This window comes from Melitaea cinxia, chromosome 14, assembly GCF_905220565.1.
Source record: "Melitaea cinxia chromosome 14, ilMelCinx1.1, whole genome shotgun sequence".
Classification (NCBI taxonomy): Eukaryota; Metazoa; Arthropoda; class Insecta; order Lepidoptera; family Nymphalidae; genus Melitaea; species Melitaea cinxia.
The window spans coordinates 4,529,719-4,555,472 of NC_059407.1; the positions used below are offsets into that span (position 1 = coordinate 4,529,719).

A 25,754-nucleotide genomic window follows, 5' to 3' on the forward strand; every position below is an offset into this window, starting at 1 on the left:
CAAAATTAATCAAAAAGTAGTCGTCAGGTCTCGATCAAATTTAAATATGGCCACATTACAAGCATCAGTTTTCAATTAATTTAAAAATCATCAAAATCAATAAACCCAATAAAAAGTTATGCGGTATAAATACAACGTAGGTCGAAAAAAAAATAGTCAAGTAAAAACGCATTATTAGATATAACTCGAAAAGTGCATGTTAGATCTCAAATAAATTTAAATGGGACCACATGACACGCACCTTTCGATAAAAAGTCAAAATCGCTCCATAAAAAATACAATCGAATTGAGAACTCCGTCCTTTTTTGGAAGTCAGTTAAAAAGTATAACTAACTACTGCTACTACAACAAATAGATATTCGTATAATTATTTGGTTGGCCATTCAAAAACAGGTTCAAATTTGTTCCTAAATGAATATCTAAGTATATTTAGGTGTATATTTGTATAACGTACATGTACAGTATATTACTTTTTAACTATAATATTTTTATTTTTGAAATTGTACATCCAACTCCTCCTATTTCTTTCGAAGTATGCTAGAAGAAATCTTTTGTAATGAGTATGCACACTTTTTATACTAAGTTTCAATTAATGTGTATATTTTTGTAATAGTGCACTGTTACAAAATAATATATGAAAAAAATTGAAAGAAGTCAAAAAAGTTTACCAGTTAAGAAGGAGAGACGCCTCATAGCAGGAAATGGATGATTTCCAGAAGTATCCAGCAGATCCAGCTGGTAAACTTCACCTCGAATCCTGTATAACTTTCGATGGAAGTCCTCTATAGTCGGCGTATAACTATCTTCAAACTTTGTGCCAAGAAACCTAGCCACTAGAGACGTCTTGCCAACTCGAGCGGACCTGGAACCAATAAAATTAGTTATTATTAGTTTAACGTGCAGAAATAGTGACAGTTTAAAACTATTCTTTTGTGGAAAATAAATTAGATTTCTCTAAAAACTTATAATACTAATTATGTATGTAGTTTATACGGCACAAATTAAGATTTTCTCTATTTCTCATGGTTCCAAAATTTAGTGTAGAGTTTAGAATTTTTATTTAAACAAAACGGTTTAGTTTATAATTACGAGTTGGTTTATATCTTTAGCATTTTGGTTTCATCTGAAATCAAACGATTTATATTTGGTTATCAATACATATAATAAAAATGTAACGGATTGCTGTCAGTCCATGGAAGATATATGAGAAAAAATATCAATGGGACCTTTATCAACGCAAGTAGTACCCAAAACAATAATTGTTAAAAAAAATCTATTTGTCTGTGCGTTCATGCACGTAATATCAAAAACGGCTTGTGCGATTTAGATGTGGTTTTCACTAACATATTGTGGTAAGCTTCACTTAATATTTAGTGTCTCTATCATGTCAATTGGTTCATAAATAAAAAAAGTTATGCCAATTTAAAGAATAATTTTGAATATGTAAATACCCAAAACGCGGACGAAGTGGAAGGCACAGTTAGTTTAATAATATAATATTTTTATCCAGGTTGAACCAGTAATAAATGTATTGGCTTGGCTTTAACGATAATTAGTTCATCATATAAACATAATTACGTAAAAAGTCATAATAATAAAATCTAATTAATACTTTTATTAAAAAATTTAAAAGCTTAATAAAATCCTCCTTAATCTATTACTATAAAAAGTTATCTAAAATCAAAACCTTAACTTGCAATATTCATCATAACGTGATCATAAATAAGAGAGAACAAAACGATAAAAGAGTTACATAAAAAACTTTGTTCCCTTACTTTTATAGCAGTTTTATCATCGCGGGCTATATTTTACGCCTACGGTTAAGCCCTAATCTTTTATTCTTCAAGATAATAATATAATCACGAGTATCTAAGACATTATTATATTCGTTTTAAAATATTTTTCCTTTATCGCTACAGCTATTTTTATACTATAATTTTTGAGGTAATGCTATAAAATGTATTTATTTATATTTTATTTAAGTTTACTGATATTACTTTTCAAGTTTGATGGTGAGAAATGAAGTTACCGCGGAACAAAGTAGCGCAGAGGTGATAAAGTAAAAAAAAAACACGAAAAAATGGTTAAAAACAATAATAAAGCTATAAACTTATTTTGTAATATATACATTTAAAAATTAGTAATATAAAATACACATATATATATATATATATACTTAACACACACACACACACAGTTACAAGCAGATAACCAGTAATATGGAGCGGTATGGAAATGTTATAAGTCTGTTTTTTATACTTAAATTGGTATAAGCATTTATTCATAATGTGGCATTCATAATGTGGCATGGCATTTAGAGTCGTGGTAGTCAGATCATTGTAAGTTTATAATTAATTTTACGAGCTATCTATCCCAAATATATATTTTCCATCCTATCGCTACTTAGCTTATTCTAGAATTTTGCAAATACTAACTTTAGGTTTATTATAGAGCTATAAATTAACTATTCGCCCCTAAACTTTATTTATCCCTAAGGAAAGCCTTTCCATCAGCAAGAAGTGATTTACGCGCTTAAACTATTCAGTTAAAATTTAGTTTTTGTAACATGCCTTAACTTATTTAACTGTTTGTCTAATAATATTATTTGAAATGGCTTGTACATTTTTGACTAAACTCGACTTAATAATCATCCAGTAATGTATTTAATTAGTATATTAAACAGATTTTAAACAATGTTTAAGAGTCATTTAACGCATTTGCATATATAAAATTCATGAATACTAAAGTAGTTATTATTCTATGTCGTTGAAGCAGGGCTCTGGCTGAAAATCAGGTGGGACATAAAGCATTGTTTAGCTCGGATAATTTTCTGGTTGTGGCAAACGTTATATCTACTTGTTATTACGTAACGTCTTCTATTCGAAACTGTTTTAAACGCTTATAATATTTTTTACGTTTCTTAATAAAAGGATATATTTATAAAAATCGATTTTGAACATGATTACGTTGACAATATTTAAAATAACCACACTGGTGATGACGATGATAACAAAGAGGAGAGGTTGAAAAATTGAAATTTTAAACATACTTAAAATTTATGTAAAGTAGATTTAAAGTAGAAACATAGTTAAGGATTGCAACAACAATTGAAACTTGTTAAAAATATTTATTTTTAATATAATAATGTTTCATAAATTTAACAACTCGTTCGAAGGTATTATTCACTGAGATTCACGGTGGACCTTGCATTACAGTGAGTAGGGCTGAGCGCTGCGGGCTCTCCGCCCTTCATCTCAAAAACGGTTAGTCGTATGAAAAAAAAAATTCAAACAAAATTTGTCACGAATTTTATGCTCTACAATTTATATAATAAGTGTTAACATCATAGGAATTATAGTTCACAGCTTATTATCTCTCATTCTGAGATGAAACCCCTAATATGACAACATTCATGAATATAATTACGTTGACATCTTTACTTAAATTAAATAATCCGATGTAAGCGTTATACGCGTAATTTAAAAGCCTTGCAAAAATGCAGTGATATTCTAACAAATGATTACAATAACAGTAAATTATACTAACTGATTGACTAATTAGTACTATTAGTACACCTTAGTCTTTACTACTGTAACAGTCCATAAATGCTACTCCTACTAGTTTTTTCAAGTCTTTTTGATTTTTTTTATCATCTTACTATTTCTGCTTTATTTCTTCTTAACCTCTTCTTAATTAGGATTCCGCTTTAACCTATCACGCAGAACCACAACGATCTAGAAAATGCTTCTCTTATATTTATTATTATTGGTGAAAGATATATGTTCCATCTAGATTATGTTTTTGTCAAAATTTTACCAAGACATTCATTACAATATCGATGTTATTGGAGAAGATATAATAAAGCCATGTTAATTAGTTATCATTAATGCCTAAGTATACCGTAAATAATGGAATATTAGTAACAAGTGACACCCAAGTGGAAATTATTTATAATTAAAGCCTTAGTAAATGATCCTCAGTAGTATGAAGTCCTAACACAACACAAATTCAAGTGTCCAGGCTATTATTAACGAGTCGTGAGCGGGTATCGAAACCTTCATTAAACCGTAATAGTCAGTAGTCGTGACCACTATGTGACATAGTCCTCAAAAAACAAGAAACCATCTATTTTTTCTATTCTTCGTAACATTTTTTAAACTTTATCTCTTTTATTGTGATTACTGTCTCCTAAATTTCGAATCATCACCCTAAAATGCCTCTTATTAGTTTTCTTCTTTTTCTCGACAATTTTACCAAATAATCCAACTGATATTTATCAATCGGAAATCTGTCAGTTGTTTTTCGTTTACATTAATTGATGAATCTCGCTATCGTTATAAGTTTTGAGCTGATAATTTTTGAAGTACATAGACTATTACTCATTGCAAAATGGCTACCAATTATGTAAATAAAATCACAAGATAGCTGGGTATTGATATATGTATAGTATTAGAAACCGACAATTCGAAATTCTGAAAATAACATGGACTTATTTATAGATATATTCTTTATTGCACTTAATATTTTTGTACAGTTATTCATGTACAAATTTAGTTAGGAACGGTGAACTTATCTCTTTCAGCCAACCTGTGATAGTGAGAACTAATGGTATATAGCAGCCTAAGAAAGTGCAGTAATGTAGAAAATATACAAATTCTTGAAAAAAAAACTCATTAAATTATATTCGTAGCATCCTACAATATACATATACAATTATACATATACATACTATATACATATACACACCACTGCCTATATAAGAATATACACATAAATATTACGTTTATATTTATATAAAAATACACGCATAATACACATATTATACAACACACAATAAAATTAAACATTAATGAAAGGATATTTACATGAAATGATGGATTTATGTGAAAATTATAGAATTTGAAATCTAATACTGTATACTAATAGTATATTAATAATATAAAAATATTATTAATTACCTTTTTAAAACGCTCTTAATAGCAATCACATTTAATACATTATTATTTGTATCATTAATATTAACTTTAGCATTTTACAATTTTGACATGCTGAATTCCCCTATTATCCAAATTAAGTATCCAATACGCTATACAGGGAATGTAGTTACTCAACTGAATATAAGTACTAATAGTCTAGAATTTCTGCTCTCTATGCATACAAATTTGAAATGGAAATCCCCGGAACGTTTCGCTGGATTCCATAAATTGAAACAAATGGAAAACAGCTAAATAAATCTAGAATAAAGAATTTAGTTTCATTAGGATTTCAATTTATCCATATATGGTTTAAAACCTTTTTTACTTAAAAAGCGTGAAATGTTTCGTCGAAAAGTAAAAAATAAATCTTAATATATACGATTTTATTTTTGTGTCACCCACACATTAGTAATTCTAAACATTTTTGAATATCATATCTAAAATTGACCGCATGGGGTCGTCTCCCGTCAAAGATTTTCATTGTAATATGAAACTTTTAATAGTTACGGGTCTCTGTAAAGAACTCACTATAGACGGTGCCACGGTTCGCTTAAACCGAAAATAAAAATCATCATATCAAAAATTTCGCTCTAGCGGGTACATTGTTCCATAGCTTAATTGGCTAGACCGTCGACATAGTCAGTCGGAGACGCGGGTTCGAACCCGGCTGGAGCGGTCAATTTTTGATATGATATTCAAAAATGTTTAAATAAATCTTATATACGTTTTGACATGTTAATTAATTAAGATATTACTATATTATGGTATAATTATTATAATAATAGACGGCTGAAATGAAATATTATACGTTAGCAATGGAAAACCATATTAAATAAATTAAGAAAAGCTTTTATTATAATCCAAGTCCAAGTAGGTACTCATAATCGTGAAAAGAAATACTATACAAGGCCGTAGAATTTAGAGCTGTCATAAGTACCTCTCGTCAGATCACACCTCGATTTAGTACATCGTGGAAGATAAAAAATTTCGTTTCCTTTATTCCATTTCATTTTCTTATTACGTAATATTTATTATTATATAATATGTATATTTATTTGGTACAGAGAATTGAGTTTGAGAGATTTGAGAAATTTAGAAAGGGTCGAAAATCACGCGAAAAGTTTTGGTTTATTAAATGAGCAGCTTCACTTTTCTTAAGAGTAAATATAATTACTAATCGATATTAAAACGCAACATAACACGATGGCCGCAACCATATGATTTATAGACATTTCGATCTAAATGAAAATTTTACTCTGATTTTGCGTATTAGTGATAAAATGTTGACATTAGCTTCAAACAATTTATGTTCAAAATGTAGCGGTAATGAGTAAATTCAGATTTAAACTAACAATTTTTCATTAACTGTCTGACTGTTGCAATCAACCAAAAATACTAACTTGATTTCACTGTCACTTTGGCTTTTATTAAAAATCTCAAAATGAATAGAATTATTTTTGGGCAGATTTACATCAATCAGATTTCTTCTATTACATCCAATATTTAAACAGGGATAAGTAATAACAAATCAAGGATGGGTATCGTTCTTGTTGCATGTTCTTCTTGAAATTGGTAACCCTATTGTAGCCTTGAAATGTCTAAGAAATCCCCCTGTTTATTTAGGCTCCAACCGCCGCTTGAGGCCTTTACTAAATAAATCATCGAACTTAATTTACCTTCGTCTGTATCACGAACGTGATTATAATTTTAATAACGTATCTGATTTTTACCGACACGTAAAAAAGAATCATGCAATTTGATATTTATGTTGCTTGTTTTACGAGGTGTTTAATTGAACTCTAACTCATTCTTCTGAACTTAAATGTCTTGTACATATTTCGTTAAAATATAAACTCTATAATATTTATGTTCAATACTAATACTAATAATAATCAAAGAAAAGGGTATAAAATTATATTGAAGAGATAAATTTTAATATCCAGTTTCATGTGTTCAGATTCCTTTTAAATTTATAATTCATTTGATCTAGTAACGCAGATATCATGTACTTTTCAATATACATACCTATACTCAGTGCTGTACTTATTTTAATAATAATAAATTATACATATCTTTACGAGAAGGGGGAACAAACCAACACTATGTCATATAAACAAAAGGGGCTTTCTTAGCACTAATAGTAATTCTAGACTATTTAGCCAAGAAGCGCAACTAAACACTACGTGATTTAAAAGGGAAATGACAAAACATAATTTTGTCTGTATAGTTTTTATATATGTGTTATAAAATAAATGCAGCATATATAATAAGGTGTGAGGTAGTAACTTAATATTTCACTAAAATATTTAAAACATTTAATAACGTGCAATAATATAAAGTAAGGTGAAGCAGCGTAGGTCTGATTGACGGAACGGTAATATTCGGAGACTTTTAAAACTTTTATATGTAATAAAAATAAATGAAGGTACAAGTACTTATCTCCTTCGAGATAAGAAAAGGTCAAATTGAATAAATGTTAATGTACGAAATAAGTAAACAAATTTAAAATCAGCTTTAAATTGTTTAAAAACCAAAATAACAGGAAACAACGACACTAATACAAAATCAAAATTAATAAAGTCCCTTTGACATTGTAAATAAAGTTTTTAATTAAGACACCTCGTAATAATTTTACATAATTATCAATATCTGTGTTATTATGAGTGTATAAATAAACCATCGCTCACTCGCTCGCTTCAGCCTATTGCAGTCCACTGCTGGACATAGACCTTCCCAAGTTCCCATGAAACTTTCCGGTTCCTGGCGATCTTGCGTAGATCGTCGGTACAGCGACCCGGATAGCGGTCCACACGCGCCTGGGGCACAATACCTTTTTTAGTGCCCCACCCCCCATTCGAAAACCATATAATATTTCCAGCAATTTTTTGTTTTGCGGATCATTTGACACCCCCTTATGAGTAGCGCCCGAAGCATGATGTCCCCTTGCCCCCCGTCGCTACACCACTACCTATCTCCACTCCAGGACACATCGTGTTCTTTCTACTTGTAGCATTATAGGACTTTCTGTCACTTGTCCTATCATCAGTTTCCACATCTTGGCACCATATTATGTCAATAAACAAGCGGGACGCATTGCTCAAAGACTTTGTCTTCAAGCATTGCGAAAAGAATGAACCATAATTCGCTTAAACTATTTAATTCAGTTTTCTTACATATCTCCGGAGTCATTAATATTTTTCTTAAAAAAGCTACTAACAATGTTAGTGTAACTCAGAAGTAGAGCAGAAAGACGTTGCGGGTGTAATTTTAGGAAAACGTTAAAGAAAAAAAACTTCTTTTAACGTAGTCGTTAAAAAAATTCTCCTTAAAAAACGCGTCCATTAAATAGGTTCATAAACTTAGAAAAAATGAACACTAATAAGTAAAATAGTATTTAGAACAATTTTTAGATTTCTCCAAAAAATAAAAAAATTAGAAACATTATAAAAGATAAATTCTCAGTTTTATTAAATTATCGCATTCAGCTTTGAAATGTATCTAAGCGTTAATAATATTTCATATGAAAACTTTTGAATCAAACTACTTAGAAAATTTCTGAAACGTAAATTATTCTTCCACATCGTCAACTTTTAAGTTGCTGTTGAATTTCACAGTTGAACGACTGTAATTTAATTTATAAACTTTATTCTATTTTTTATTAAAACAACTAGCTGCCCGGACAGACTTCGTTCTGTCAAAAGTTAATAGTAAAAAATTTTAATTTTTTTTAGTATTAAAATCTGTGGGCCTTAAGGAACATACAAAAAAATAAATTAGCCGAATAGGTCGAGCCATTCTCGAGTTATGCGCTTAGCAACATTCATTGTTATTTATATATAAAAGATTCAAATATCTATTTGTATTTTCTTTCATAAAACTATACTAGAAGTATTGTTCTACTACTTAAATATTTGTGGATAAAGTACTAATGTACTTATTGTAAAAGGAAGACCTCTATATCTTTTAAGGAGAAGGATTGGATATTTATCGCAAACAATGCTAAAAAAATAAGAAACTCTTTCAATAATCGTTTAAAGTAATGAAAATAACACCAAAAAGCTTTACAATAGATATTTAGATTTCAAATTTGACGTGATAGTATTACGTATTACTTAAAGGAGGTTCAATAGCAATTCTGATATATCTACAGACCCTCGTCAATGGCAAGAAAGTGAGCCATAACAATATAGCGAGGTGCTTGAATTTTGAAACGGGCAACGTATTTACACACATACAAACACATGCATACGTACATGACACTTCTCTTGGTTCCGCGTGCTGCGGCTTTATAGTTTTTTTTTTTTTTTTTATTGATTTAATGTATTTTTATGCATTATTAAAAAAAAAGTATTAGCAATCTGCACTCCTTCTCTATATAAAATGAACATAAGTGTGCGAAAGTGTTCGAAACTCTACATAAGTGTGCGAAATTTCAGACTCCTCCGTCCTCACAATTTTCGTAAAAAGGGGTAAAAAGTTTTTGCGTCACGTATTAATATATAGATAATTAGATATATATTATTTATGTGAATACTTATCAAACAATACGTGTAGTTTATCAGTTGACTGTTACCTTAAACCTTACCTAATACAACTTAGAAATCAGACGACCGTGTGTATGTATTTGTTAAACGGAAGCAGTTTTATTAAATGCAAGATAAAGTTAAAAGTAGACATATAACATTCACACAATTATCGTTTTTCGTAATCACTACCAGTAATAAAGTTGAGTGGCTTGAAAAGTACCACTCAGTTTTGAGTTCAAAAACAAGCATTAGCACACTAATGACACTTGTTGACCAGAGTATATTGTACGCTTTTTAATACAAAGTTAACGTACAAAGTTTCAAGTGCCGTATTTTTTTTATAATGGATAAAATGTATGACTCGTTATTATTCAGTAACAGTCCTTATAATTGAAGTGCATGTTGAAAGAATCGGTGTACGGATTTTAATGAGGTCTCTCTTTCTCGATAATTAAAAAAGGAATATACGCCAGTACTCGTAATATATATTTTACTGAATCGTATCGAAGCATACAATACAAATTGTATTCGAGACCAATTGTTTTATTTGAACTTAGGTAGGTAGGTTAGCAGTAAAGAATATAACCACCCCCTCTCTTCCCGTGGGTGTCGTAAGAGGTGACTAAGGTATAACACAGTTCCACTACTACATCGAAACTTATAAATCCGACCGATGGCGAGATAACCATCGAACTGCTGGCTTTGAAATACACAGGTCGAAGACGGGCAGCAGCGCCTTCGGTGCGACAAAGCCAGCCCTGCCGCGCAGCCCTAGAGCGCCTGCCCAGCGTGGTGACTATCGGCAACTCACATGAGTTCACGCCATTTTTGGCAAGAACTTGTGAAGGCCTATGTCCAGTAGTGGACTGTGATAGGCTGAAGTGATGATGATGATGCGACAATAATTATAGTCTATGTCACTCAGTAATATCGTAGCATCCTCCCCGTGACAGAATTTCTAAAAAATCGCAAACCAATCCCACTGGCTTTTTGAGTTTATCAACCATTACAAACATTCAGATCAGTTCAAATCATATCAAAATAACTTTTTTCAAATAGGCTTCAAACGCACTTTCAAATCGTTATTTTATGAAATAAAATATTATTTTATTTTACCACTGATTCCGAATGTAGATTCTGCAGAGAAGAATCGACAAGAATTTCCGCAGTTACTCTTTCAAAAATGATATATAAACTGTGTTTTAGTACAAAATTAGTAATATCTTGCATGAAATACAGATTCACTAAGCCCACACATCTTTATCATCTATGTAATCCTGCACAGAATAATAAGCTTTATCTATTATTTTTAATAAACACTTTAAACTTTTAATTCAATAATTGTGTTTGCTAGCAAACGAAAAAACCGACTTCACTTACATCGACAAGTGATACAACGTAAGTAGACGAAAAAAAAAATAACAAACGCGCTAGTCACTACGATTCTCTAGGGTTCCCCTCGATTTCTCTGAGATTCCATCATCAGGTCCTGGTTTCCTTATCATGCTACCACCCCTTGGATATCTCCTTTCCTTCCTTTGGTTCATAAACGACGAAGTTATCCCCGAATATACATTGCATATATATATACACGGTCGAATTGAGTTAACACCTCCTTTTTCGAAGTCGGTTAAAAATACAAACCCTTTTTTTCTTCATAACATGAATATATATTTCACTGTTAAAATACGTATTGAATATTTACTGGTCGATTGAAAAATTGATTGGAATATTTTAAACTTTCTATTATCGTTTAATTTGAAAACAATTCAATTTAATTATTTATTCAATTTTCCAACGAATGGCTTTAATTAATTTATATTATTTCTTTCAAATAAACGAAAACATGTTAACAATTTTATTTATGCGCCCGCATGGAGCAACTTGGTGGATTAAGCTCTGATCCTTCTCCTACATGGGGAAAGAAGCCTATGCCCAGCAGTGGGATATTACTGGCTGAAGCGAAGCGTGTTAACAATTAATCGTTTATATGCAATAAACTATAATTAATTTGACTTAAATATTAAAATATGTTATTGCAATGATGTTATTGATGTTGCAAGTATCAATTATATTTTTTTAGTAATTAAAAATAGTCAGTCTCGGATTGTTTTGGCAGCCATTATACATTACCTAATATACTAAATTCATTATAAAGTATGTTTCATTCTATTATCAGCGCGGTGAAGATCGACTTAGGTTTGGATCTTCTACCATATACCTAGTTAGTACGTAATGAGAAAACGTTCATATAATTTGACAACCATTCTTATGTAGTACCTTTCCTTTTCCTTTCTGTATGTACCCTTTCAGTGTATTAGTAGGAGAAGTTGCGTCAACATCGATGGATTTAGGTTATTCAAAAATTTGGGACAGATATATTATCGTATTTATACCAAAATTTATTTCAGGTTTGGGTGTTTGATTATGTATGGGTCTTACTGGTCTGTCTACAGTTTATTAATGCCTACAATAATTTTTAGACATCAATTATTATAGACATCTCACTAGGATCGTACTTATGGTAGAGAAATCGTAATAAGGATTTCTAATAGGGACAATAATTAGAATCCAATTAATTTTCATGAAGTATAACAGTGAGCTGCTTACAATTTTTTTTAGTTTAGTTCACATCAATAATATTTAAAAAAAATCCGAACACGTATAAAGCATTCTATACAAATAAAATTATTTTAACGTTACTCAAAATGTTTCATAATTATTAAACACTTAGCGATAGCCCTCATTTAAATTCATATGTTATGTATGTACTACATAATGTTTACATGTTCTCATTAGTGGATCGACGCCTCGTACGAGCTCCGTCTCCATTAAAAACGGCTGAAGAGTCGGCGACATTAGGGCTGACTATGAATATCAAATACGCTTTTATGAGAAAATACACGAGTCAATATAAGGTACAATTTGTCTCATAATAATAATTACAAATAAAATTGGCAGACGCAACTAGTAAAAGCAACGAAATACGCAAATTACGTATAATTTATAATAATTATACAATTATTTTTTTTTAACAAAACTGCACTTCTGAGATGTGATTTTAGAGGTTATAAATATTAAGTATATTAAATATATAATAATATAAAGTTTATAATAATATTTACCCCTTGATATTTATATTTGACGAGCAGTGAATAATTAAAATGTTCTGTAAAATATTTTATACCAATAAAATACATATTTAACAACAGAAAGAATCAAAATAAATGAAACACTCGTAAACAGTACTCGAACAGTCATAAACAAAATAATTTGAATAATGTCTAGAGAAACTTACCTTCACTAAGTCTTTCTGATAAAAAAGTTTAGCATTAAAAAATTAAGATGCGCCCCATCTCGGTTCAACGTCGCGCCAGCCCTAGTTTCACATCACTAATATTCTAAAAGTTCCGATATCATACCATTCCCATTTTTCTCCGAGAATATTAAATATTAAAACGTCTATGAGCAAAGTTTTACGGTCTAAGCGCAAATTTTCTCGTAAGATGAAACGTTAATGTTTCAAGTTTTACGATGGCCTGTAATTTGTAAATATTTTCGATGGACGAGTGAACAGCTCGGTATTACGGAACTTTGGTAATATCACCGATTACAATTAATCAATGTCGTTAGAGGCCCGTGACGAAAATAATTATAACGGAAAACCATTAAGGATTAATGCTTTTAATACGAAGGATTATTATAGACGTTGATGTTATACAATCAAGGGTGCTTATGTTCAATTTGTGAAGGTTTAAGGACTTGGACTTTTATAGTCCCTCAGTGACGCTTTTAGTATTGCTACGTCCGTCTACGCAGTCGTATATCATAGTTATTTCAGAGACTATAAAAACCGAGATAAACCAATGTATTGAGGATATAAATTGTCTGTCGTGATTTCAAATTACAATTGTATGAGCTCGCAAACGAAAAAAAATGACTTCAATTAAATCGACAAGTAATACAACGTAAGTAGACGAAAAAAATTAACAAATGCACTGGTCGCTAGTACAATTTTCGAGGGTTTCCGTCGATTTCTCTGGGATTCCATCATCAGATACTGATTTTCTTATCATAGTACCACACTTGGGATATCTCCTTTCCAACAAAAAAAGAATTATCAAAATCGGTTCATAAACGACGGAGTTATCCCCGAACATACATTAAAATACTGCTCATAATAGACGGCGCCACGGTCGCTTAAACCCGAATATAAAATTATTTTCCGTAGCTCTAGCTACCCTACTGACCATAGAAACACAATGCTTCTTGAAAACAATAGTAAAAAGCTGTAGGTACAATTAACATAATAATGAATCCTCTTAAGCAAAAATATCTAAAGCATTGTTGAAACGTCAAGTTTTAAATATAAGTTGTTATCTACCTACGTATTAATCTTAGATACCCTAAAAATGAGACACATATTTGATTCAATAGAAATAAAAAACATCAGAAAATAATTTCCTATTTGTAATAAAAATAACGATATCGTACCTGCAAATGAAATGTTATTCGGAATGATTAATGGTTGGGCATATAGAAGCCTTTTTTTTTTGTTTTGTCGACGTTCTATCTCTGAGCACGTATCACAAAATAGCATGAATTACAATATAACTTACCCCTGTAAATCTACACTATATTATGATGTTTTATTATAAAAGAAATATAAAGGTATCTCGACAAAAAGAAATTTGTCAATACGGATTTATAATACTCTAAATGTTTAGTGTGTGGCTACGGTACTAAAGAATATAACCACTCCCTCTCTTCCCGTGGGTGCCGTAAGAGGCGACTAAGGGATAACACAGTTCCGCTACCAGCTTGGAACTTAAAAAGCCGACTGGAGGCGGGAAAACCATCCAACTTTTGGCTTTGAAATACACAGGCCGAAGACGGGCAGCAGCGTCTTCGGTACGACAAAGCCAGTACTGCGGTCACCAACCCGCCTGCCCAGCGTGGTGACTATGGGCAAAACACATGATTTCACGTAATTTTTGGCGTAAACTTGTGGAGGCCTATGTCCTGCAGTGGACTGTATAGGCTGTAATGAAAATGTTTAGAATAATCTAATCTTAATCTCGCGACATCTCATCAATATTTTCCCAGATTGTATCTTTTATTTTATATCTGTAAAATGCAAATTACATAATTATGTTGTGGTGTTTTTGAGTCTTTATATTTAAAGTAGCCAACTGTCTCATTAAATGGTAACATTAAAATGATAATAATTTAACTAAATTTACAGTTTCCGATTTAAATATTTTTTTATTTTTGTGTCTTAACTTTTTATACGAAACTTTTTTTAGTCTTCTTTTGACATAGATATTTCCTATTTCTCATATAAATCTATTAATTTCATAACGAAATAATATTATTGTCTTTTTTACATTTTAATTTAATAATGAATATATATATAAAATTCTGATTAGAATAGTCAAAAGAGGTTTCTGACCTTCTCAATACAAATCTGGTTGGGTTGATAAAAAATAATTCCATAGAACATATCTTCTTTTTTTGAGCCCAGAACCGTATAAAATCGTGACCGACCGATCGAACAATTCGGTGATTTTGAAACCCTTACTGATCACAAAGTTGAACTAGATTGTTATTTTTTCTGAATATCTAACATAACCGTAAACTAGATAGACAATATTTTGAAAAAATCATTATAGATAACATTGTCTGGTCTCAGGTTCCCAAACAGTGTTTACACGTCATAACTCTTTTCTCATGATCGTGCGTCCTGATTCACGTACGAAATATGAATATTTACCTCAGCGCTGAACGGTTTTGGATATCGTCTACACTAAATAAATATTTCAACGGATAAAGGGCCTCGACGGAAACAGCTGAGTTTATATTATTTTAGTAGACGTTTTCATTCATTTTATTTGAATATTCGATACATCATCATCAGTAGCACACATTTTGAAAGCCATTCTACAATACCATAATTTCTCTTGAAATTTTAAGAAAGCCTATATTTCAAAGTAGTTACTTTTTCTTTTTAAAATGTATGCTTCAAAATTCTACTCATTTAGTGGGGTTTTAGAGATTAGTAGCAATTTTTTTTTAACCACACACTCAATAAAGATAACTTAATTCAATGCCATCATGAAACATTAATAGGTATATTAATATATTCAAAATGTATTCAAGTGTTCTGCTCAATCTAAAATTGGAAGTTTCCAATCGAAGAAAAATTTCAATAAATTTGTATTCGTCGGCAGACTTTACTTCACCAGATTTTAAACAACGATATCGTGTTATAAATAGTACACGGCGTCGGTCATTCAAAACGAAATTCACAAATACTATACTGAAGCAGAACATCAGTAATCCATTGATTTCTCGACTGAATGATCAAAGGTGGAAGAACTAAAGAAAACCTGATATGACCTCACATAATTTACATAATTGGCTGAATAAAGGCTGACCAGTTGCTATTCAATTTTGACAATTAGTATAAATTAGTAAAAAAAAGATGTCATCATACCTAATTATAATAACTTTTAAATGCCATAATGACTCTTAAAATAAGGTCGTTATCAATTTAGCTGTGTTAAAATTAATAGTTGATTAAATTTTAAAATAAATAATTCAGTCTAATATACAACACAACAGAGCTCGCAAACCTAGTTCTGAAAAGGTTATGACTCACTGACTACAAATTGTTAATGTTAACGGCAATACAAACATGTTTTCAAGCTTTGAATACCAATCATTATTATTATTATTTTTATGTCACTAGGTCAGCAAACAAGCGTACGGCTCACCTGATGGTAAGCGATTACCGTAGCTTATTGACACCTGCAACACCAGAAGCATCGCAAGCGCGTTGCCGACCCAATCCCCAGTCCCCCCAGGAGCTCTGGTCACCTTACTCACCAACAGGAACACAATACTGCTTGAAAACAGTATTAATTTGCTGTGATCTTCTGTAAGGTCGAGGTACTACCCCATTCGGGCTACTCCATATTTTGAGCAGGAAATTCCTGCTGTGCCCTGCCTCAGTTAAAATTATTTAACCAAAAATTATAATTACTTATTATAATTGTTTGGTTTCATCATACAAGTAGAGATATATACAGACTGTTTCAGTTTACTTTGGTTTGACTTATTTTGTCTTAAAATTATAATCAAATGTCTGTCAGTCTATCATTCATTCAATCATTCAGCTTAATGGTTTCCAACATTGCCCAACTAGCACAAATGATTTCGACAATGTCACGTAGAATGGAAAAGACACGAAGGAGATTAATCGGCGCGGTTGAGAATACGGCATCAATAGACTATTGAAGGTCGTAGTAATAGTAGGTATTGTGTTTCAATTGTGAAATGGTGATGATGTAAATAAACTAAGGTATGTACGATTTTATTTTTGTGTTACCCACACATCAGGAAATTCTAAACATTTTTTGTTAAAAAAATGTTTAAATTAAGGTTCTTTATAATAATTACCACTATCCAGTTTATAAGTTACACACAAAAAAGCTGTTATTAATATTAGTACCTTCTTATTTGGAAGGAATTTACAAACTGTTACATTTTAATTTAGATTAAAACTTTCAGTTCGAGTAACTGTTTCTGTAAAGAAAATAGGTTTATATTTTGCTTGCGGCTATGACCTGTCGAATGATGCGTAAACATTCGCTTCACAAACGCTTACATTGTTTAACTGTAAAAACGTTACTGTGAAAACTCGAAATATCAACTGATTCGAACTTGTAATATTGTAAATAAATTTGTTATATAATTTTATAACTATTACGAAAGGTTTAAACGGTTGTTCAAAATTTTACAATACTTCTGTAAGAACTTTTTAGCAACTCATCACAGATATACGAAAATAGTACAATTAGATTATTAAATCCTTTCATTTTAATAATAATAATAATAAATAACTTTATTGCACACAGTAATATATAACAATTACATAAGAATAAAGCTTAAGGGGAAAAAATTACGTAGCATGCAACGGGCGGTCTTATCACTAGATAGTGATCTCTTCCAGACTACCCACAGAAAGGAGCTTGTTAAATTTAAGAGCTTGTGCAGCTTAGGAATATAATATAATCTATAATTATGTAATATATACAATCCATATAAATACATACATATATCTGCACATGCGCAATACTCACAGTATTAAAAAGTATGAGTAGATAAATAATATTATATATAAATAATAAAGAAGAAATAAAAAAATAATAATAATAAATTAATAATAACAAATAATAATCATAATTTTAGGTAAATACTAAATTAATTTTACTAATTTTTCACGCTATCCGAAAACGTGTGATATACGATCGAGATGTATCGTTGATAGGGGTTGGTGATATATTCGACTATGGAGATGGTAATCAGAGTGAACGGTTCAACGCGGAATTTGCAATTTGGTTCGTCGGGGATTATCAGCACTGATTTATTACTGGTTTAGACCTATTACCAATCGAATGCTTTAGACGTATGAAATGCCAGTTTTCATGTGTCTCGCATTCTAGGATGAGACTACTCTAATTTGTTACCCATTACTACACTATTACGTTTAAATTGAACCATATTGATCACTTCTCTTCGTAAAACAGATGGCTAAAAGATCTAAAAACGCAATAATTACATTTTAACGTTAAAACGATTCCATTAAGAGTTATAAATAAAATACTAATGTTAAATTGATACCGCTAAATGAGTTTTTTTTTTATTATTAAGGTGTGCGGTAGCCCATGATAAATCCAATTCAGATTTTAAGCTGAGGTGGCATGAAAAATTTGTGATTTAACTACATCTACACAATTATTTTTGATGTAATTTATATGTATTATTTAGTATTTACCTTTTCTCTCCTATAAATCATTCATTAAGTTAATTTATAACATGAAAGTAAATAATTAACTTACCCTAACATAACCAGTCTGAAGCAGTTCTTAGGGGGTGGTGCTGATTCCTCGCACGCCTGAGTGATGGGGGCACTGGGACCAGGAGATTCAGCCCCGGAATCATCTCCTATCTCGGCCCCGGCCCCCCTTCGACATAACCACGAAGCTCCACACTTATCCCTCCCATCTTCGGCTGGTGCTGCGAACTGGCAACGCCTCGGCGACCTCTGCTTTCCCAATGGAGACAAGGATGACTTCAAGGGTGATGAGGAGGCCCTCACTGGACTCGGAGAGGCTCTTACAGGTGATGGAGATACTTTGACTGGGGATGACTGGAGGGACAGTCCCCCCTTTTCCGTGGTGCCGTTTAACATTTTCGATTTATTAACACTTTAAGCATCGTTTATCACTTTGAAGTCTTAGTAGCATCTTTTGGCACTTTTGTAATTGTTTTTAATTTTTGTACACAGAATTAACTTTCTAATATTTTGGTAATTATTGAATCTATTGTAAGTTAAGACACACGCATTTAAAACATACTTGGAAATATTATGCTTACTATTTATATTTGTTAAAATGTGTTGGCCAAAGGATTGATTACCTACTACATTTTTCCATAGCATAAATTATAAATTCAATGTTTCACGAAAAACAAAGCAATCAAATAACGTATGCAAATAACTGAAACCCCATTTCGTCACGTGATCGCGGGCATTTAACATTTCACATCATGTGGGGCTCTAAACCTTTTTAACAACCTACATACCTCTTAAATTCTGATCGGTTTCGAACAACGACTCTTCATTTACATAACTGTTAGAAAACTTTTGTTTGCAACATTTTGTATAATGATTTTTTATATTGAATGAATGAATATTGGACCGAAGCTATGCTGTAATTAATATTCAAAAATATAAGAGGATAAGGATGCATATGGATGTTTATATTGTAATGAAATTCTCATATGACGTAACCACTTCTATATTTCTACTTAATGTAAAAAGACGTTAAATAAAGAAGATTACAAACATTTTTGAAAAAAAAAAAACGAATGTGCTTTAGACCACACGACTGAAGTCTTTCTCTTTCTGTCCCCACGAACTTATGTCTCCCTCTCACCTTCCTTTTACCTCGTCCGATCACACTTTTCGTAACGCTCACATCACGCATTCATGAGCTTACTCCCCGTATTATAATATATTATATTATATTGCATCTGTATTGAGTTTGATGGCTCACAAAATATGTACCCTGACGTGTCAAACTTTTCAAAACTTATCGATGGAGAAACTGACAATTGAAATTTTATTACCCACTAGGGTAAGCTGAGAGAGGCTTTTAACGTGTTTGCATGTTACTACCTAGTTTAAGCGCTTCTATCGATTTTGAGTATCGTTAGGTCAGCCTATCGACGTGTCCCAAGAGTAGGGTTTTATAACGTCATCGCAAAACTAATATGATAAAAGTTGTGTTACAAAAGTTTAATTAACAACGAGATGAAATGGCGATGATAACTTTAATATGAACCTTAAGTACATGACGACAATGGTATATGAATCAAAATAATAATGTTTGTATAATGGTTTTAGTGTCGTGCTTTCGTGCATAATTACGTGTGTGATTCATTACATTTCATTTAAAAAATATAATTAGAAGTAGCAATGGCTATTGTTATAAAACTATTTTTACATCATAGCTTGACTTTTTTCAACAGAAATTTTTTTACTTCTTTTTCTACTACTACATTTCTATGAATCGTAGCATAGTCGTAATAGGCAATTAAGTGGCATACCAAACACAAATACACAACATAAAAACAATTAACTTGGAAATATTAATATTTTAAGTATTTTTATCAAATGTCTTTGTTCGTTAATCCGAAGATATTCATACTTTTGTAAACTCGCTTATTATACAATGTTACAATTGTTATGTATAGAGTTGATACGATGATGAAGACGTAATAACAAACTAATCATTACACCGTATAAAACAAAGTCGCTTCCCGCTGTCTGTATGCTTAGATCCTTAAAACTACGCAACGGGTTTTGATGCGGTTTTCTTTACTAAATAGAGTGATTCCAGAGGAAGGTTTATTTGTATATTACATGCATAATATAGTAGAGGAATACTGATAGTTTTGTTACAGTGCGAAGCCGGGCCGGGTCGCTAGTCATATAATAACATCTAGACAGATGTTATTCATACGTGCCAACTGATTCATCTTAAGTGACATTTCCTTTCTATTTAATTTAGGTAAAATCTGGAACATAAAAAGCAATGTTTATAAAAGACATAAATATTTTGATAATAGCGTAATAAATTTTTTTTTAGTATATAACAATACTTTAAAATAGATACTTAAATTTTACGATTAAAAAATATTAATATGATTGCATTCAACGAGCACCATTGTAACAGCTAGTCGATGCATGGCGAAATCATATTAAAGGTAATTTCATCGAAAATTTAAATGTGCGCTTTAATTCCGAATGCGATACGGGAATAATTCAGTATTCGCCATGCGTAACTGTTCTTCTGAGCGTTTATAATTATTGCCGAAACGAATTTTTCGCAAAATGTTGGGAAAAGATGCGAAATAGTTTGTTTATCCTTTAATTTTTACGTTATACCATTTTTTTAAAACAGAATCAACTTTAACCGCCTATTACGTATTCACGACTATTTAATTAAAATGCTTTTAAGGTTTTGTTACAATAAACCACATTAATGCGGTTTAATTACGGGGAAAGAACGGATGGTTAAAATATCAACTTGTCGACCGATACAATTAGTATTCTGTACTATTAATAAATAAAATCTTAAGGTCTGAGATTTTAGTTTTTATTCTCTTCATAGACTTTGTCACATTTTAAGTATAACGAAAAAAGGGAAAAGAATCTTAAAGTTTTTATAAGATACCTCTATAGAGCATTACTACCAAAAAAGAAACAAAGAAAAGTAAATATGGTTAATTTCTTATCAACATATATTATTTTAATTCGTCTTAAATATTACATATTATTAACTAAACTACGAGTAGAGCAAACCAATAAAGATCTAGTTACAACTATGAAATTAATTATAATAATAATTTAATAATAATAGTTTATTTATTCACTCCTTTTAACAAAACAATTTACAGCACTTTAAGTATTCACATTACAAACAAAACCATATACGAGTTACCGTTGGCAGCCGTAATAGTATAGACTGTGATACAGCTGCCTGCCTCTTCCACTCTGAGATATGAGACATAGCAACATTATGTACATAACAGATGCAAATCTACTTGAGAATTTTTTTCTTTATTTTATTACTTAAATAAAAAAGATGATTGTTTCACCATGAAGTACATTAGCACCAGAGATTTTAAGAATTAACTACTAGATAATAATTTATGCAAATATCACCGTTGCTCATTTACATCGATTTCACAAAACTTTAGTAAAATTACTTTCACTTATAAAATACACTGAAACGTATAATCACACAGCGTAGATACCAAATGCCGCTTTATCTTTGAGCTTTAAACCGAGAAGCCGCAGGTAGCGTTTTGGTTATTTTATAATAATGCGATCAACCCAATTGTTCGCGGCCACTGGTGGTGAAAGTTGATAATAGCAACTCACCAACAATACACCTGCATATATCAGGTCTGATAAAAATATATAGACTCCTAAACATATCACCTTATCCCATATGGAGAATAGGAATAGCCTAACATTGAGAAATGCAAATTTAGCGTTCGTTTTTTTTGATGGCTTCAAATAAGGAGATGGTCTTATAACATAACATAACAATACACTTTATTGTACACCAAAATAGAGATAGTACATATCAGATTGATTTTAACAGAGTATCATAAGGTACAAAGGGCTGCCTTATCGCTGAACAGCGATCTCTTCCAGACAACCTAGGGGCAGAGGCGATGGTATTGTGTCGGTGTAGGTGTACAAATTGTGTGTGTGAATTTATTTACTTAAACACATATACATATAAATACATACATAGATAGATACATACATACACACATACTTACTGCTCTTATGTTCGTCCATATTTATTTTGATTCTTCAAAGTTTGGCAATATGTTTTTTTTAAACGTTTACATATTTCTCTATACTTAATCATTAAAACATATGTACAAATTTATTATTAATTGTTACATTATAACAATAAAATATAAAACAACTGAATATAATTGCTTTTGTATCATAGTAACAAATGTATTCGTAAAACTACAGGAAAAAGGGTAATTTTTAAATTGCATGCAATATGATACCATCGTATTGCACCTAGTCTTTATATTCTGAATGAAAACTTCTCCAACAATGGACTAGAAAGCAATGAGTGCTCATTGTTGTTATGGGATCTCATATCAAATGTGTGTAGGTTAGATGCTCGTTAGAATTATATTGGTTATTACTCTTTTCTTGTGTAATCAATAAAATCATCTAAATTCAAGTTTCGAGCCATCTCAACATAATTCATAGCACGGCTGAATGGACAAAACTTATTAATTGACATCAAATTGGTTCAATTTTAAACTGACTTTCCTTAGTTTTCAAGAGCTGAATTTTCATTTGAAATTGTCACTCTTGGCAGGGAAGTGAAAAGTCATCCAAAAAATTATATTTTTGGTATAATTTCGCAACAACGTTTGTCCTTTATCCCGACCTGTGCCCAGCAGTTGGATTTTGATAAGTTTTAGGAACTATTTGTACATACAAAACGCTACAGTTTTGTAAGATCGAGTTAAAAACTCATACTAGACATATTACTTAAGACGGACGATTGTAAAGTTTACGTTATAAAATTCTGTAGGTCCTGCAGCTACAGAGCAATAAACAGACTAAAAAAACCACTAGAAAGATCCTTTCAATAGCAGTTAAATGATATTTAATGTAACACCAAACAACAAAAGCGAAAAATACAAAGCTACATAGTTTTAAAGTCTTAAGTGTCTGCATTAAATTTCTTAAAAATACATTTAAAATAAAAACTCTGCAGTAAAAATAAAACCTGCATACAATACAAAGAAATGTTAAACTCTTTAAACTTAATGTATATTTAAATCTGTTTTGAATCTTTATTTTAATTAACACTGTAAAAAAACTCCGAGCTTAAGACATTTAGAATATAACGATGTTCCAGAATCAAACTGTACAGTATGAAAGAAACATATTCAACAAAGATTTAAAGTCCAATAGAATTGAACACAAACTACAGATTGTTACTTTCCGAACAGGCAGTTTATCGGAATACGATTAAAAGCGGTCGACTAGCAAAACGGTACGCGTAAACAAGAAAATACAAATTAAGTTTGAAAATTCTGTATTTTCGAGTAAATGAGAAACCTAGTTTTTGCTTCAGTTTGAAATAATAATTAAAAAATCGTTAGTACGTTTTTTATTTGTTATTTTATTTTAATATTAGATATGAAACTTTTTTATTGTGCCTCTTTAATGTCTGAATAGTTTTATTACTCTCTTAATTTAATTACTTTAAGAGTTCGTTATTAAGTGCGTCTACTTATCACCCCTCTTACTAACCAACACATGACTGATTAGTAAAAGCGTTGATAGTGACCGTAAAAGCTTTAAAACCTATACCAGCTTTATTTCCATAATATATATTATAAAATCTTGCAAAACCAAGAGCAACACAATGACATTAGTGAGTATCTTCTGTTGTAAACACGGCACATCCCCTGAAGCTCTGACTGCCATACTCACTAAGGAACATAACATTGCTTGAGAGCAGTCAGAGTAAGCTGTGATCTTTTTAATCTACTTGCAAAAAACGAGGAGGTTCTCAATTAGATTGTAATATTTTATGTACCTATGTTACCTCAAAACTTTGTCTGGGTGGACCGATTTCGATGTTTTTTTTAACAAAAGGTAGTGCGTGTCACGTGGTCCCACTTAATTTTATTTGAGATCTGATAAGCATTTTTCCGCCGCGTTGGCGCAACGGTCACAGCCATGGATTGTACCTGTTGCGCTGGCGATTGCGGGTTCGATCCCCGCACACGACAAACGTTTGTATTGGCCATACAGGTGTTTGCCGTGGTCTGGGTGTTTGTGCAGTCCTTGTGGGTCTCCCCATCATGCCTCGGAGAGCACGTTAAGCCGTTGGTCCCGGTTGTTATCATGTACACCTGATAGCGATCGTTACTCATAGTAGGGAATATATCCGCCAACCCGCATTGGAGCAGCGTGATGGATTAAGCTCTGATCCTTCTCCTACATGGGGAAAGAGGCCTATGCACAGTAGTGGGATATTCCAGGCTGAAGCGTTAAGTATTTTTCGAGCTATATTTAATAATGCGTTTTTACTTGATTACTTTTTGTCGACCTACGTTGTACTATACCGCATAACTTATCTCTAAGTGGACCCATTTTTATGATTATTGTTTTAATCGTAAGTTAATGCTTATCATACGGCATCACAAATTTGATCGAGATCTGGTGACATATCTTCGAGTAATCTTTGATAACGCATGTTTAATCGGCTATTCTTCAACCTATGTTGTATTTTTTTTTTTATATCACTAGTTCGGCAAACAAGCGTACAGCTCACCTGATGGTAAGAGATTACCGTAGCTTATAGACGCTTGCAACACCAGAAGCATCGCAAGCGCGTTGCCGACCCTATACCCAATCCCCCCCAGGAGCTCTGATCACCTTACTCACCAACAGGAACACAATACTGCTTGAAAACAGTATTATTTAGCTGTGGTCTTCTGTAAGGTCGAGGTACTACCCCAGTCGGGCTGCTCCATATTTTGAGCAGGAAATTCCTGCTTTGCCCTACCTCAGTGTATTACTTGTTGATGTAATTGAAGTCGGTTTTTTTCCGTTTGCGAACAAACACAATTATGTAAAATTGAACTACTTGCTCAATCGAGCTGCTCTACATATTAACCAAAATATTTGTTGTTCCACCTCACCTTGAAAATACATAGCTTTTATGTATACCCTATATGAGTTAAACTTTGTCTTTTGGTTCTTCGTGCCGTCTTTATAGGAAATTTTATTGAGTGATGTGTACACAATAGAACAAATTGGTACATGAGTTATGTCAGAAATGTGTCTCACAATGCGAATTCCTATACGCAGAGATGACCTTTCAACTTTTTATGAATGGTCCTTTCGAGAAAATTTCTGATGCGTATAAGATTTAAGATTTTATTTGTTCTATATTAATATCGCAATACAAAATGCGTTCACAAGCTAAACCCTCCTGCACAGTAATTGGTTTTTTGAGAGACAAAGCTTTGCGCATCGATTGGATTGATGAACTCAAAAAGCACTTTCCAATCGTCATATTAATCTTATATATAAAATTCTCTTGTCACAATGTTA

The 25,754-nt window shown here is 31.5% G+C and overlaps 1 protein-coding gene across 1 annotated transcript in view; it reads right to left on the reverse strand.

The window, feature by feature from the left end:
* Positions 1-18,758, reverse strand: part of LOC123659629 (GTP-binding protein Rhes) — a 37,904-nt gene extending 19,146 nt beyond the window's left edge. Inside the window, exons 1-2 of the mRNA XM_045594829.1 lie at positions 18,406-18,758; positions 669-862 (exon numbers count right to left, since the gene is read on the reverse strand). Coding sequence (XP_045450785.1) covers positions 669-862; positions 18,406-18,758 — 547 coding nt within the window. The remainder of the gene's footprint in view (positions 1-668; positions 863-18,405) is intronic.
* Positions 18,759-25,754: the final 6,996 nt, after the last annotated feature.